Source organism: Salarias fasciatus, chromosome 16, assembly GCF_902148845.1.
Source record: "Salarias fasciatus chromosome 16, fSalaFa1.1, whole genome shotgun sequence".
NCBI classification, from domain to species: Eukaryota; Metazoa; Chordata; class Actinopteri; order Blenniiformes; family Blenniidae; genus Salarias; species Salarias fasciatus.
Window position 1 is genome coordinate 10,792,780 of NC_043760.1, and position 17,023 is coordinate 10,809,802.

Sequence of the window (17,023 nt, forward strand, 5' to 3'; positions counted from 1 at the left end):
ATTGAATTGAATTGAATTGAACTGAACGGAATGTGACCTTTTTTCAGGCATTCAAAGGTATTTTGTATAGGCTGCACCTGGAAAAATCCTTTTGAAACAATGGTTTTCTCTGTAAATTTAAACTTGTTGTCGTTTTATAACGCTTTCTCAAATTGATTAACCCTCTTGCCACATGTGGATTTATATTTTTACAAACTTTTTTTTTTTAATTTTAGAGTGTAACAAAGCAAAATACATCAAAACTCCTCAGAAAGTAAATAAGAGGTAGAAGCATAATACACTTAAGTATTAAATGGTTGATTTACTTTCTCACAGCGACAATGCGACAGGTGTTTTCTGGGGCGGGCTTGACACCGCCCGGCACATTCATTTCTGGACAATCACGTGGTGCGGGTTGCGGGGGTGATAAAAAGGAGCGCTCCTCCATCCTCCGGTTCAGAGCGGGACAGACGCGCCTCGCAGAGACACGCATCTTCTGAGAGAGTCGCTCCAGAACCGACCAAGAGGCTCAGATTCACTGTAAGAGACGCAGCGGCGGGAGGGAAACACGCTCCGGAACGTCAAGAAACAGTGTCAATGCTGCGTGATTTATGACGCTCTTTTAATAAAAACCTTCAAATGTCAGTGTCACGTTTCAAATTTGTCACCATCATGAAATATTTAGTGAGGTTTAATTTAAAAATGAAATTTTAAAAGGTTGCATTGCGGACCTGTTTATGTTCGGGTTCGATTCCCAGAGATGGCTCAGTGGGAGGAGCTGCTGCGGCTGGACGCGGCGCTGCAGAGCCGCGTGAGTCTGCTGTACGAGGGGAAGCTTCACAGAGACATCCGGGGAACCCTGAGCTCCTGGATAGAGAGCCACGACTGGTGAGGAGCCAGGGCACAAATTACAGAAAGGCCACCTGAGTTGTTTTCCAGGGCTGCACAGTGTTTCTCACTCATATCGTGGTAATGAAGGCATTTACACTTTTAGGACTTTTTAAAGTTGGCACATTGTATTTACATACTGATAGGCCTTGAACAAATTTCTGTGTACTTATTTAACATTTGATGCTGTTTTATTTCATATTTTAATCAGAGGTGGAAAAAGTACAAAAAAAATTGTAATTGAGTTAAAGTATCTTTACTTTGCTTAAATCCTACTCAAAGTAAAAGTAAAAGTACCTGTCTGAAAATTTACTTGAGTAAAAGTACAAAAGTACATCATTTAAAATGTAATTTGAGTAAAAGTTACTTCGTTTCTGTAGTGGCTATTTGTCTAAAATGCAACAAAAATCAAAAATCAAAACTCAAACTTCAAACTGCCACTGATGCACCGGGTTGTGGTTTACGCAGGCAAAAGAAATCATAATCCAACAAAAATTCCAGTAGGTTTTATCTTGGTTTATTTTCCATGGCAAGCAAACAATTGGTGCAATCACTTCCTGCTGCTTCTCTTGCTCTGTTAAAAAACCATAGCCTCACCCAGGTGCACACTGATCCTCTACTTGCAACCTCCCTAAATAACCTCCAAGTGCAGGTGGTACCAATTAACTCTACAAAAGCAAGCCTAACAGAAAATAATGTGCCAATTACCCAAACCAAACATGCAAAATAAACAAACAATAAATCTAAACAAAATAAACACTATATGAAATAACACAAACAAAAAATAAGAAAATATTCAGAAAATACTCAAAGACTAATAAATAGCTCAAACAGTTTCTTTCAATTAATGCAAGAAAGGATGAGTCATGAATCAAATCCAGCACAAGTTGTTTTAATCAACTTCAAGGCCTATTAAAGTGCACAACCACACTTGTAAAAGATCAACTGAGTTCAGTAACGGTATTCTTTTACTTAACAAGTAAGATAACAAGGTCAGTCACACCCTACTGTAAAGTGCAAACTATTTTAGTCATATTGTCCAACCGACATCACAACGATCAGAATAAAGAAAATTAAACCGGAATCAAAGTATTCAAAACACAAAATAGAAACAAAATAAAATGCCCACAGGATCCCACAATTCTGCCCACAATCTACAACTTCAGACCGCAAAAGCTCTTGTTTAATTTAAGCAGCAGCTGATTTTCGAAGTTTTCAAAGCAGTGGTGACTGGTCATTAGTGGCAGGAGGAGCACAGCGCCACCAGAAGTCACCATAAAGGACTGCAGGCAAACTGTTATAAACTCTTTAAGATTATCTGAAATATCTGTGCCGCATTCAATGAGACCAAGCAATTTTTTTTGCGGCTCAGACTGCAGCTTCATTTCCAAACAGAGAGCTGTTTGGCTACCGCCAATGTGGGCGGGTCCTGATTAGCAATTGACAGATTGAAGGAGACGTGACAGTTCGGTGCCGCTAAAACTAACAATCGGAAATCAAAATGGATGAAAGTCATTGAAAAGTTTATCAAAAGAACTACCATGCGCCTTTTTTTTTTTAAAGCGAGTCCTCAGTATTTTTATATGTGCGCGTGCGCGCCCCCCCCCCCCCCCCCCACACACACACACACACAGCTCCAAAGTCACTTTTTGCCACTAGCAAAGTGGATTAAAAACATTTTTTGACTTATAATTTTAATTTGCAAAATCCTACCAATTTACAGTTTGTGATTGCTTTTTACTTTACTTCTGTTAAAGGGGACATATAATGCTTTTTTAACTTCGTGAAGAGTTTCTTATCGCAGGATGTGTTGTAGTAGCTTCGTTATGAGGTTCAATTTGAAAACTCTTGTTTCCTCGCTGTCTTGCTACACCACAGTTTGTGAAAATGCCTGCTGAAATGGTTGAGTTTGAGTTTGGTCTTTTCCTGAAATAAGGGGATATAACTCCTCCCCCTGACTGTGCCCCCGCCGTGTGTGTGTGTGTGTGTGTGTGTGTGTGTGTGAGAGAGAGTAGGCGTGGACAGATGCGTTGAAGTGCATACCGGAAAGCAGGCTCTGAAACAGCCTGTTCTGAGGAGGGCTCGTCAGAGCCACTTTTTAGACTTGTCACGGTGATTCGCCGGTCCCTCCACTCCCCCCAGTGTCAGTGTCCTGAAAACAGCACTTGCAGCTTTCAGAGGATCCGACTTGACTACATCTCACAACAACAAACCTGCTTTACGGCACTCATGCGGGAGTACAAGTATAAAAGCGCGTAAAACAAACATGAAGCCCTCAATAGCGTCAGCAACTCCACCCTTAGGTGCTCAGGGATGGCAGAACCAAAAAGACAGAAAAAACTTTTGTCTGACGAGCAGAATAAAAAAGAAACAGGAGTGGGAACAAGAGAGAGCACGCGGGGGCTGGAGCGTTTACGGCAGTGAGCTTTCACATGAGACCAGTAGGGGGAGCGCGAGAGCAAAAGTTGCATAGTTCTGCTTTAAATACCATGTTTTTGGGCTTCTGAGACCTATATGGCGTGACTGACAAATAGCATATGTCCCCTTTAAGATGATAACTTATAAATACCTCGATAAATGATTAATACCTTTCATATTATTGACTCATCCATGTGTTTCAAACACAAGGCCTTTGGGTCAAAACTGGTCCGCAGGAGGCTCCAATCTGGCCAAGCCACAAAGAAAATGGTAAAAAATTTCAAAGAAAACATTTTTCAGAGAAACTTCTCAACATTCAACTGCAATAAAAGATAACTAACTGTCATGGTGGGAGTGCCGTTCGACCCAGGCGCAGAGACAGAGGCAAGGTGAGGTGTGCAAAGGTTTATTCAGAGCAAAGAGTCACTAGGACTGCAGCCTGGCTGCAGTGCCGCAGGTTGGCTTAAGGCGAGGTTGTGGCAAGGTCGTGGGGTGGCGTGGTGTGGCGAGGTCGAGACGTGGCGTGGCGAGGTCGATGTGTGGCGTGGCGAGGTCGATGTGTGGCGTGGCCGAGGCGTGGCGAGGCAAGATCGAGGCAAAATCCCTCACTGAGATGTGCTGGGCAGGAGTGCGCTTCTGCAGCAGCACGGCAGACCAGAGAAGATAACGATCCGGCACGGACCAGGTGGCTGGGAGAGGCTTAAATAGGCAGGCAGGGTGGCGGTCCCCAGCTGACTGTAATGAGTAATCAGCAGGACCCAGGGAGACTGGGACCGCCCCCTAGCCTGCCAGAGCAGAATCCTGACAGTACCCCTCCCTCAAGGGACGCCCCCTGGCGGACCACCAGGCTTCTCGGGATGGTCCCGGTGAAACCGAGCCACCAGTTCCCCGTCCAGGATGCAGGAACGCGGAACCCACTGCCGTTCCTCTGGTCCGTACCCCTCCCAGTCAATCAGGTACTGGAAGCCCCTGCCCCGACGTCGGACATCCAATATCCGGCGCACTGTGTAGGTGAGCCCTCCATCGATCCACCTAGGTGGAGGAGGATCAGCAGGAGAGGGACAGAGGTTACTGGAGTGATGGGGCTTCACCTGGGACACGTGAAATGTGGGATGGATCTGCAACGACGGGGGAAGGGACAGCCTGACCACTGACTTGTTGATGACCCGGGAGATGGAGAATGGACCGATGAACCGAGGCATCAGCTTCCTGGAATCAGACTTAATGGGGATGTTGCGAGTCGACAGCATGACCTGTTGTCCCACCTGATAGTCCGGGGCTGGAGCACGCCTCCGATCCGCCCACCTGGCATTTTCCTCCGAAGACCGGCGAAGGGCGGCCCTGGTGAGGCGCCAGACCCGTTGGCATCGGCGGATGTGCTGTCCCACCGAGGAGACAGCAACCTCCCTCTCCAGCAGGGGCAGCAGCGGGGGGTTGTACCCCAGAGCCACCTCGAACGGGGACCGACCCGTGGCCGCAGACACCGACGTATTGAGGGAGTACTCCACCCAAGGAAGCAGGCCACTCCACAGCGCAGGATTGGAAACTGTCACACAGCGCAGGACGGTCTCCATAGCCTGATTGGCACGCTCAGTCTGGCCATTAGACTGTGGGTGATACCCAGAGGAAAGACTGACGGAAGCCCCCACCCCCTCACAGAAAGCCCGCCACACCTGCGAGGTGAACTGAGGTCCTCGATCCGAGACGATGTCAACGGGGATACCATGGAGCCTGATGACATGGAGCGTGAGGAGGTCAGCCGTCCTGCGCGCCGAAGGCAGTTTCGGCAATGGGATCAGATGGACCGACTTGGAGAACCGGTCCACGATAGTCAGGATGCAAGTATGACCCCTGGAGGGGGGAAGCCCCGTGACCAAGTCCAGAGCGATGTGAGACCAGGGGCGTCCGGGAACAGGCAGAGGCTGTAACAGACCAGAGGGAGGGGCAGACGAAGACTTCCCCGCAGAACACTCAGGACAGGCACGGACGTAATCCTTGACGTCCCTCCACATACCAGGCCACCAAAATCCGCGGCGCAGGTGGAACAACATTCTCCTGACCCCGGGATGACAGGTGAGTTTGGATGAGTGAAGCCAGTGTAACACCTCACCGCGGACCTTGGATGGAACGTACGTCCTGTTGACTGGACCTCCCCCAGGATCCGGCTCACCCACCAATGCCTCCTGCACCCGTTCCATAACGGGCCAGGTCAATGCCCCCACCACACAATCCACCGGGATAATGGTAGTCTCCTTACTCCTCTCTCCCTCACCAGCGAATTGACGAGAGAGGGCATCGGGCTTGACGTTCCGGGAGCCTGGGCGATAAGTGATGGAGAACGAGAAGCGGTCAAAAAACAACGCCCACCTGGCCTGCCGAGAGTTCAACCGCCTAGCAGATCGAAGGTATTCCAGGTTCTTGTGGTCAGTCCAAACCACAAACGGCTGCCTCGCCCCCTCCAGCCAGTGCCGCCATTCCTCCAGGGCCAACTTGACTGCCAGCAGCTCCCGGTCCCCCACGCTGTAGTTCCTCTCCGCGGGAGACAGGCGCTTCGAAAAGAAAGCACAGGGGTGGACCTTACCATCGTCCAGTGACCTTTGCGAAAGGACAGCGCCGACTCCAGCGTCAGAAGCATCCACCTCCACAATGAGTTGCTGGGCTGGGTCCACCTGTCTCAGGATGGGGGCACTGCCGAAGCACTCCTTGAGTCTGGCGAAGGCCTTCCCAGCCTCCTCAGACCAGGCGAAGCGGGACTTAGTGGATGTGAGCTGGGTGAGGGGGCGTGCTACCTGGCTGTAGCCTCTGATGAAGCGCCTATAAAAGTTCGCAAAGCCCAGGAAGCGTTGCAGTTGCTTGCGGTTCAGGGGGACAGGCCAGTCCACCACCGCCTTGACCTTAGCTGGATCCGCCTGGATCGAGCCCTCCGCGATGGTGAACCCCAGGAATGAAGTGGAGACAGAGAAGAATTCACATTTCTCTGCCTTGACATACAGCTGGTTCTCCAGGAGCCTCTGCAGCACCTGCCGGACGTGGTTGACATGCTCCTCCTTAGATCTGGAGAACACCAGGATGTCGTCAATGTACACAAAAACAAACGTGTTCAGGAAGTCTCTCAACACATCATTAATCAGACGTTGGAACACTGCTGGGGCATTGGTGAGGCCGAAGGGCATGACCAGGTACTCGAAATGCCCCACCGGAGTCTTGAACCCCGTCAGCCACTCGTCCCCTTCACGAATGCGAACCAGGTGGTACGCATTGCGCAAGTCCAGCTTGGTAAAGATGGTGGCTCCCTGTAACAGCTCGAAAGCTGAGTCCATGAGGGGCAGCGAGTATTTGTCTTTGACTGTGATGTTGTTGAGCTGCCTGAAATCGATGCACGGGCGAAGAGAGCCATCCTTCTTACTGACGAAGAAGAAGCCTGCCCCGAGGGGTGACGAGGAGGGTCGGATGATCCCGGCCTTCAGGGCATCCTTGATGTAGGCCTCCATGGCCTCCCTCTCGGGACCCGACAGGCTGTAAAGTCTCCCCGACGGCAAGGTCGCCCCCTTCACCAGTTCGATGGCACAGTCGTAGGGCCTGTGAGGGGGTAAAGACAAGGCCTTGGTTTTACTGAACACAGGAGCCAGGTCATGGAAAACCGGAGGCACCAAGGAGAGATCAGCAGCCTCCATGGTGGGCTGACGGGTGGGCAGAGATGGAGAACAGGCCGCCGACCGGAGGCAGTTGGCCAGGCAGCGAGTACTCCACGAGATCACCCTTCCCCCGGTCCAGGAGATGAGAGGGTCGTGGAGCTGCAGCCAGGGGTACCCGAGGATCACCTCATCCATGGACTGGGGTAGAATAAAGAAACTGATCTCCTCCCTGTGGTTACCGGAGGAAAGCAGAGTAACAGGAACTGTGCAGGACTCAACGATGGCAACCTGGGTTCCAGAAGCACCTTTGGAGCATGCCCGTTGACGTCGACCCCCAGCCTCCGCGCCAGCCCCTCCGAGATAAAATTCCCTTCAGCTCCAGAGTCCACCAGAGCCTTGGATTGCACCTCCACTGACCCCCATGACAAAGTGACAGGCAACAGAAGCTTCTTAAGGGGACTTTGATCCTCCTGACCCGCCAGGCCCCCTACTTTCACTGGCGGGCCATGTCTTTTGGCCGATTGGGACACCTGTTCTGGACATGGCCGGACTCCCCACAGTAGAAACACAGTCCCAGACTCACCCTCCGCTGGCGTTCCGGCCCGGTTAGCTGGATACGACCGACCTCCATGGCATCTGGATCCTGCTCACCCGTGAGTGCCGGAGCTCTGGGGCGGGCTGAGACTGTCTTACCAGGGCAGACCTCCCGGGTGCGGTTGTCCAGCCGAACCGCTTGGGATATCAGGTCATCCAGCGTCCTTATATCCTCTCGGCGCGCCAGTTCAGCCTGGAGCTCCGGACGTAGCCCAAACAGGAACACCCCACGCAGGGCTATGTCATTCCAACCACTTGCGGCTGCCACCACCCGGAAGTCCACCGAGTAATCCGCGATGGAACGACCTCCTGGTCTCATCGTCAGCAGCCGCCGGGAGAAATCCCCCTCCTCCTCAGTGTGGTCGAAGGCCTTCTTAAACTCAGATGAAAAACGAGAGAAGGAGTAGTTAGCAAATGCAGCACTCTCGATGATGGCTCAGGCCCAAGCTAGCGCCCGCGAGTCAAGAAGGTTTGTCAAGTAATAGATCTTGGAAGTATCAGTGGGGAACTCCTCCGGAGCCCGTTCAAAAACTAATTTACATTGAAGCAGAAAACCACTGGCTCCTCCAACCTCTCCCCCATACCTTGACGGAGAGGAAATAGAGATGATGCGACGCTGGCCGTAGGCCGCTCCACTGGTCACCGAGGGTGGGGGGCCCGATGGCGGGGTAGATGCACCCGGGGCTGATTTCGCGTTCGCCAACTGATTCACCATGGACATACACTCACTCATCTGTTGTCCCAGATGATGCAGGTAGCCCTCGACTGCATCCAAGCGTTCCTTGGGTGTGGCGGGGCGACTCTCTGCTGGGTCGGGGGTCTGGCCGGATCGTTCTGTCATGGTGGGAGTGCCGTTCGACCCAGGCGCAGAGACAGAGGCAAGATGAGGTGTGCAAAGGTTTATTCAGAGCAAAGAGTCACTAGGACTGCAGCCTGGCTGCAGTGCCGCAGGTTGGCTTAAGGCGAGGTTGTGGCAAGGTCGTGGGGTGGCGTGGTGTGGCGAGGTCGATGTGTGGCGTGGCGAGGTCGAGGCGTGGCGTGGCGTGGCGAGGTCGAGGCGTGGCGAGGTCGAGGCGTGGCGTGGCGAGGTCGAGGCGTGGCGTGGCGAGGTCGAGGCGTGGCCGAGGCAAGATCCCTCACTGAGATGTGCTGGGCAGGAGTGCGCTTCTGCAGCAGCACAGCAGACCAGAGAAGGTAACGATCCGGCACGGACCAGGTGGCTGGGAGAGGCTTAAATAGGCAGGCAGGGTGGCGGTCCCCAGCTGACTGTAATGAGTAATCAGCAGGACCCAGGGAGACTGGGACCGCCCCCTAGCCTGCCAGAGCAGAATCCTGACACTAACTAACATTAGGCTTTGCCATTCCAAGCAAAGTGGATTAAAAACATTGCTTGTCTTATAAGATGTTTGTCATAATTTTAATTTGCAAAATCCTACCAATTTATAGTTTGTGATAGCTTTTTACTTAATTTCTATTAAGATGATAACTTATTAATACCTTGATAAGTGATTAATACCTTTCATATTACCGGTATTTACTCATCCATGAGTTCCAAACATAAGGCCTGTGGGTCAAAACTGGTTCGCAGGAGGCTCCAACCTGGCCAAGCCACCACGAAAATGGTAAAAAATTTCAAAGAAAACAATTTTCAGACAAACTTCTCAAGAGTAGCCGATTCAACTGCCACAAAAGACAGCTCACTAGCATTAGCCTCAAAGCCATGCTGTCAGGTTGAGTTTGTAAAAGGAGGATAACTGTTTTTAGAGATATTTAACTGTATTTTCCACCAGGATGTTTCATTAAAATTTCCTTTATGCTGAAATTTTGGATTGTTCAGTTGTGTTTAACTCCGTCCCGAACCAAACACTGACACAAACGACATGTTGTCCTTCAGGGACTCGGCGGCTGCAGATGAAAACACGGCCCGGATCATTTTCCAGGCTCTCCTGGTATATTTGGAGGAACAGCAGACACGTTGTATTGAGGAGAAAATTCTTCTGCAGGGACCCAATTTCTCCTGGATGAAAGACTACCTGATGGTGAAGCACGGCACGCCTGACGACAGCAGGAGAAAACCCACTGCCCAGTTAACAGATTTTATCTCTTTTTTCCATAAATTAAAGGAAAACTTTCAAAACGACCCACTGAAATTTGCTGTGATTCTCTCCGAGTGTCTGAAGGAGGAAAAGAAAATCCTGGCTTCAGGGGCGACGCCTCAGGTGAGACCACTGACTTTACTCCTCAATAATACTTTGAACTTTTTACATTATTTTAAGCTTAAAGCTCAATAATGAAAGGAACATTTCCCTAAACAAAGTTCTTCTAAAACACTGTCAGAGCTCAAAATGTAATAACTGTTCAATAATGTAACAAGAAGCTGAGCCCAAAACGTGAAAAATTTTTGCCCAAAATGTAACAATTTGCTACATCTTGGGTTCGTTATTACATTATGGGGCAGGCAAAATATTTTCCCCTGATCTGAGCATCAGACTGTGGGGAAAAAAGCTTTAAATGTAAATTCATCAGGTTTCCTGATAACAAGATAAAAAGAACAATACCACTCAGAGAGCAGCAGTTCTTTGACTGAGGCGGCCTTGTTTGCATATTGTTGCTGCATTCGAGTGGAATGATTTAGAATGATGAATGAACGAATAATTTTTCAGTGCTTCATGGAGCCAAACAGGAGGATATTGGATGCCAAAGTCAGCGAACTGAAACACCTGACTGAGGTAATCCCCCCCCCCCCCCCCCTTTATTTATTTTTTCTTTAGCTAATGTAGACAGAAAGCATCGCTCTGAATGTGAGTTTCTCTGAATCGTTACACAGGAGGTGAAGAAGGAGATAAACACACTGGAGGACCTGAATGAAAAGCTGGACTACGTACAGAAGACGTTCGAAAGTGAAGGTAGGACCAAACGCTGAGGGCTTTGGTTCGGCCTCGTCGTCCTTCTGTGCTGGACCGGTCTGACTCTGTCCTCTGCAGTGGAGCAAGACGTCGGACTGGCTCAGTCTGCTCCCGGGCTGGAGAGGAAATGTCTGGAGAGATCCAACTTCATCACACAAACACAGCAGGTGCATAAAAAAATACTCCGGGTCGGTGGATGCAGGGAGCGAGCTGTCAGATCTAATGTGACAATGTGCCACGATACGTGTTGTGGCATGAAGAGAAAACAAATCTTTAGATGAAAGGAAACAAAGAGATTCAGAACAACCGATGCAATAGCTTGGTTTTTGAGTAGTTTTTCTGAACGTTCAATCAGTGTATGAATATGCAGTGAAGTGGTTTGGTTTGTTGGCCTTTTTATGTTGTTTATCACGAAGTCAGTTTGGAAACTGCACAGAATTTAAAGAGAATTTCAAAGTTTCCTGGCAGATTTTAAGCATCTCACACTGTCAAATGACTCAGACGATATTTCACTCTGCTGTGTTGGAAATATTTAAGTCTCTTACACCTCATTAACATGAAAAGCATCATTTTTGAAATTTTTTTTGGAAAGTTTCACATTTACACAGAATCCTCAGACTTAACCATGAGGAAAAAGATAACGTGTGTATTGAAATTGTGAAGCTTTGGCAGATATGAGACTACCTTCATGAAACGATGCATTACGCAACTTTCTGAGCTGCTGTCTTAATTATGAAGGTTAAACATGTTTTGGTCATGAAGGTTGCTGCAGAGTGGTTTTACAACGCCTGGAGATCCACGAAATTCTCTCACATCAACAGGACATTTTGGGATTTGATCGCTACAGATTGTGTATCTTTAAGCGTTGTTGTCTTGTCGTGCTGGGGCAGGTGATGCACATTTTGAAAGAGATGGAGCAGATGTTGAACACGCTCATTGGGGAGGAGCTGCCCATGTGGAAGCGCCGGCAGCAGCTGGCCTGCATCGGCAGCCCAGTGAACACCGACCTGCACCACCTCCAGAAGTGGTGAGAACCACTTTATGCCACTTTTCTTATGCCCACACAGGTCATCAGTGGTATTACTACCTTAAAAAAAAAAAAAAAAAAAACTTTTCTGGTGGTTTGAGCTGTTTTATCCTTTATACAAGTTTAAAATGATCTTAGTTATTTTAACTGTTTTTACATTTTAACAATTGCTATTTTTTTTTTTTACGTTTTGGAAGGTTTTTTTTTCTATTTTGAACATTTTTAGCAGTGTTAGAGCTGAGTTTGAGCGTATTCGAGCCTTGGTGGTGAAAACCCTGCATGTGTGCAGGTTTACGTCTGTTGCTGAGGTTCTGCTGGAAGTTCGCGATCAGCTGCAAAAACTGCTGCAGTGGAGCCACAGATACAACACCGACTCCTCCACGATGCCCACCGTGACTCAGATCGACGCCTTCGCAGTGTCCCTGCTGACCAGACTCTTCACGAAGTGAGCACACGCGCACGGCGCGCATGTTCTGCTCATATTGCACATGCTCTCTGTTTGATTGATGGCGTGTTCTGTTGACACCTCAGCGCTCTGGTCGTGGAGGAGCAGCCCGTCATCCAACTATTACACCGGTGTCTGATACTGAACACCAAGCTTCCCTTCATGGTCAAAGTGAGGTGAGGCTGCTCCCGCACAGTCGTGAAATTAAAAATTGTCAAACTACTGAGAAGTTATTTCAAAAGGCCTCAAAATCTGTAGCTTTAGCTGAGAATCCGCTCAATGAGTACATAACAGCATCCTATTAAAACTATTCAGTCACTTATTCAAGTGTTAATCATCATTCTGGACGTATGAATAAACCTTCAGGATCTTTTTTCCCTGGCAGAAAGACCTGTACCAACTGAGAACAGGCCCGCGACCCACCAGTTGAGAAACACTGCTCTAGTTTATACTATATTGCCAAGGGTTGACTGACTTGTTCAATGATCAAATGCAGCAGTACAGCACTGGATCTCCAACCAAAATGCTTAAAATTATTGCAGTATTTGACAAGGCTGTTGCATGTTCTCCTGTTGTACGGCCCAGATTTACTCCTCTTTGTTCAGACAGGACGGACATTCATGAGCCCGAATGAGGAATTATACTTCAACTGGACGATCAGTCCAGAGGCCTCATGCCTCTGTGTGATTTTCTTTGTTTTTCAGTTTTGTGTCTTTCTCTTCACAGGTTCTTGGTAAACCTCCCAGGACTGAAGAATCAGCTCGAAGTCAAGCCCGTGTTTGACAAGTAAGAAAAACTGCTGTGAGCCAGTTTTTAACATCAACAGGAACCGTTCTTGTTTGATAAAAATAGCATGCAAATTACTTTTCTTGTATTTTTCTGTCCAAATCAGGGATGTTGAAGAGGTCAAGACACTCCCCGGGTAGGAAACTGTCCCCCCCCCCCCCTCCCTTCACCAGGACTTTGTGGTGAAGAAAGACTCCTCGTTGTGTGTCGTAGGTTTCGTGTCTTTGAATTCACCAGCGCTGACAGCAAAGTGTTGGATGTGGACCCAGTGGACGGAGCTTTGATGGCAGTGTTTCGGAACCTGGTATGAAATGTCACAGGCAGCAAAACACAGAACTGTATCTGATGAAACCTTTCACGGAAATATGCTCTCCTCCCCAGTCCATCCAGGAAAAGAAATCCAGGATTAACGGATCACAGGAGGTAAGTGAGGCCGTCTATTCATGCATTCATGTGTGTCTTCAAAACACTGCCTGGAGTTAAAACAGCTGGGAGTGAGCCCGTCACTGCCTGGACCGAGCACACACAAATTCTCCTGCTAATGTCACACACATCCTAGGTTGTTATTTTGAACTTCTTTGTCCAAAAAAAAGGCCCTTTCATCGATTGGACGCGTGTTCCTCCTCTTCCAGAATCGCCTGGGATTCACTGAAGAGCTGCACGTCATCAAGTTTGTGACCACGGTTCAGTTCGCCGGCCTCAAGTGTGACGTGGAGGTTAGGAGGGGCCATTTGGTTTTCTACTGCGACAAAGATGTGAAGCGCTTATGAGCGATTTGCGAATAATGGATCCGTTATGTGTGTGGGTTCCCTCCGGGTACTCCGGCTTCCTCCCACAGTCCAAAAACATGCATGGTAGGTTAATTGATCACCCTAAATTGCCCCTAGGTATGAATGTGTGAGTGAATGGTTGTTTGTCTATATATGTCAGCCCTGCGACAGACTGGCGAACTGTCCAGGGTGTACCCTGCCTTCGCCCACAGCAGCTGGGATCGGCTCCAGCCACCCGCGACCCCAAAAGGGATAAAGCGGCAGAAAATGAATGAATGAAAAGGATCCGTTATCAGCAAAAGGCCCGGCGATCACACGGCTCGGGTCTCAGTGCTGCATCGTGTCTCTCGATTCCTCAGCAGAGCACAAAGCAGTACTGCTCACCTCTGGGTCCTTCTTGTATTGCACGTTTTTTATTTTTTCTTTATTTTGCATTCTGTTTGGTTTTCTGCATCCTGTTCATTTGCACTCTGAGAGGAGCTACTCTTCAATTTCATTGTATACGGTAGTTTTTCCTCACTTTCCTCCGTCTTTTCTATCGTAACGCCACTCACTTGCTGGATTTTGCTTGTTCGTTCCAAAAGTCCTAAAGCCTCTCGTCCTGTGCTGTGGTTCCAGGCCAGCTCTCTGCCTTTCGCCGTCTTCACCTTCTGCACTCCTCCTTTCAGCGCCTGGGCCTCCATCATGTGGTGGACCATGCTCTCCCCCAGTGAACCCTGGGTAAAGAAACCAGACACCGTGACAGTGGCCTCTGGAGTCCCTGTGTGTTAAACCTGGATGTGGTCTCCCTGCAGAACCTGTCGCTGTTCACCGACCCTCCTCCGCTCAGCTGGGAGCTGCTCTCTCAGGCTCTCAGCTGGCAGTTCCTGTCCGTCGGCCACCGGGGGCTCGACGAGAACCAGCTGGCCACGCTGAGAGACAAACTAGAGGGTGAGTTCTAGGATTTTTTTTTTTCTTGCAAGAAAACAGGATCAGAGTGACTGAAGAACTCACCTGTCAGTCGTCAAACGTTGACTCCTTTGTTCACAGATCATCCTGAAGGTCTGGTGAACTGGAAAACCTTCTCCTTCGCCCATGCTCTATAATACATATTTGTTTGATATTCATGATCTTATTAATCAAGAACTGAGCTGCTCATTTCTTCTCCTTCATGTTTCTGTAGGACAACATGGTTCCTGTGGTGATTATCAAGTGTCCTGGTCCAAGTTTTTAAAGGTGAAATGCTTCATTCATGAAATCTGACACACTGAGTTCCCGTTGGGGTTTAGACACCATTTCTCTGTATTTTCTACCATCTCAGAGCTGCACTGCGTGTCAGACCCTGGTAAAAGTGCTCATTTTGTTTACTCCCATGTGCCTTAAAACCGTCCAGGAGAACATTCCCGGGAAGCCGTTCAGTTTCTGGGCGTGGCTGGACTTCATCCTTTCGCTCATCAAGGAGCACCTCACACCATTGTGGAATGACAAGTAAGCACCGACCTCACCTGCACCGCCCTCATAGCGTTATCTTTCAACCACAGAACAGGCCTCATGCACAGACAGGAGCTGAAATGTGAAAACGATGGGGGTCGTTGTTCCTCCGCCGTGCAGCTACATCATGGGCTTTGTGAGTAAAGAGACGGAGCGAGCCCTGCTGAAGGACCGGGAGCCCGGCACCTTCCTGCTGCGCTTCAGCGAGAGCCACCTGGGGGGAATCACCTTCACCTGGGTGGAGCGCGGCATGGACGGTGAGCGCTCCGTTAACCCCTGAAACAATCCCGTCATGGACTGAAAGGCACACGTTTGTCCGGTGAGCGGTTCACTCTGTGTGACTCACTGTGACTTTTTTTTCACAACAGGTGAGGTGAAGTTCAACTCCGTGGAGCCGTACACCAGCAACTGCCTCAACTGGCGCCTGTTCGCCAACATCATCCGAGACTACAAGATTTTCTCGGACGGGGTCTTGAATGACCTGCTCAAGTTCCTCTACCCAGACATCCCCAAGGACGAGGCCTTCAGCCGGTTCTACAGTACTCAGCCCCAGCGCCCGGAGCCCTCGGAGCCCCCGATTACCCCCGGGGAGTTTGAGTCCCTTTCCCTCGACATGGAGATCATAAGTTTGATCTAGCTTCAAATTCAAATAGTTTTTTTTTTTTTTTAAATAACAATATGGAAGAAAAAACACCCTGGAAAACACATGTAGATATGAAGCATGAATTCCAACTATGAAAAAAGCAAAAAAGTAATTAGAAATGATCATATAGGATCACATATTGTAAATTCTAGTCAAGGGTGAGTAGAGGGTTGTTCCCAGGAGGTGGGCTCTCTGCCAGACTGTCACTGATGGCGTCGACCTTTCCTTTCCACAGATGACCCCGCCGTATTCAGAGTAAACCCGGGAGCTTCAGCTCAGCTGTGATCACAGACTCATGTTTTTGTCTAAATTTTCGCTGAAACAATATATTCATCCCTGCTTTTGATAGAAATGATGAAGTCACTTTTTTATTGTTTTATGGTAATGTGTATTGGCTGCTGTTTGAATAAGGAAGAGGATACATGATTGTGATGGACTGCCACCTACTGGCCGTGTGGAGTCACTGCAGTCAGAAGTCAGGGGCTTTTAATTTGAAGGAGTGTTTCGATGGCGGTGATGTTTACTTAATGCTCAGTTTGCAGCTTCTTAACGGAGAATCACGTGATTCCCAGAGAGTCTGGTGGGTATGAAGCTCATGAACTCACCAGGAAGTAACGAGGAAGGTGTGTTTATAACAGAGTTTACATGCCTGTGAAATACAGTTTAAGGAGCTGTGTATTAACGACCAAAATAGAGTCAGTTCTTTGGATTTATACCTGCTGTTGTCATCAGGCAATTCTAAACAACAAATGAAATGTAAAAACAATACAATATAAAGTACTTTTATAATCCTAGAATGAAATTCTTTAAAAACTAAGTAAAATATGCTGTTTAATGAAAAGCTTTTGGAAATAATAACGATTCATGTACTGATTTAAAAGAAGTGCTTCATCAGGAAATTTGTTCCACAGGTGAGGAGCAGAGGAGCTAAAAGTGGCTTCATTCAAACATCCCACTCTTAGATATTGTTCTCCTGTGAGAATGGAGACAAAACATCAGCTTTCGGCTCATGCAGGAGGGTCTGGACGGTCCAGTCACTGATCTCTATGCTGGGACAGAACCGTCATCATCTACACCAGGGGGTGTCAAACACATTTATTTTCTCTTTGAATTTAATGAATTTACTCTAACTTATAAATTTGATGGAAAAACAATGTTTTCTTTCAAAAAAATTTGCTTGATGGTTTAGCAGGCTGGTTTTGGCCCATGAACCTTATGTTTGACACCCCCCGATGATCAATGTGTGTATTCTTATGCAGTGATATTTAGGAATGTTTTAGCAGCTATCCAGCCGAAGTGTATCTTACAGACACTACTGTTGGTGTGTTTGCAGATGTGACATGTGGCATTTATTGTCTTTAGTTTGAGGTCTTTAATCAGGTCATGACTCCATTCACCCCCCACCAGGCACCAGAAAACAGATCTTTGATATTTAGAAAGTTTTGCTGTTCAGAAACAAACT

General features: G+C 48.3%; 2 protein-coding genes and 1 long non-coding RNA gene across 3 annotated transcripts; all 3 read left to right on the plus strand.

The window, feature by feature from the left end:
• Positions 1 to 451: 451 nt before the first annotated feature.
• LOC115403390 (signal transducer and activator of transcription 1-like) lies at positions 452 to 11,098 on the plus strand. Its single transcript, XM_030112255.1, has 8 exons — positions 452 to 519; positions 738 to 867; positions 9,409 to 9,553; positions 9,638 to 9,733; positions 10,178 to 10,243; positions 10,342 to 10,420; positions 10,499 to 10,587; positions 11,093 to 11,098. Exons 2-8 carry the CDS (start codon positions 740 to 742, stop codon positions 11,096 to 11,098), a joined length of 609 nt encoding a protein of 202 aa, XP_029968115.1. The 5' UTR covers positions 452 to 519; positions 738 to 739.
• A 1,569-nt stretch (positions 11,099 to 12,667) lies between these two features.
• Positions 12,668 to 13,131, plus strand: LOC115403833 (uncharacterized). Its single transcript, XR_003933246.1, has 4 exons — positions 12,668 to 12,678; positions 12,785 to 12,814; positions 12,892 to 12,982; positions 13,060 to 13,131. It is a non-coding gene; the product is annotated as an uncharacterized LOC115403833 (long non-coding RNA).
• LOC115403391 (signal transducer and activator of transcription 4-like) lies at positions 13,130 to 15,555 on the plus strand. Its single transcript, XM_030112256.1, has 8 exons — positions 13,130 to 13,156; positions 13,311 to 13,394; positions 14,067 to 14,168; positions 14,243 to 14,378; positions 14,611 to 14,663; positions 14,821 to 14,915; positions 15,039 to 15,175; positions 15,287 to 15,555. Exons 1-8 carry the CDS (start codon positions 13,130 to 13,132, stop codon positions 15,553 to 15,555), a joined length of 903 nt encoding a protein of 300 aa, XP_029968116.1.
• The last annotated feature ends 1,468 nt before the right edge of the window (positions 15,556 to 17,023 follow it).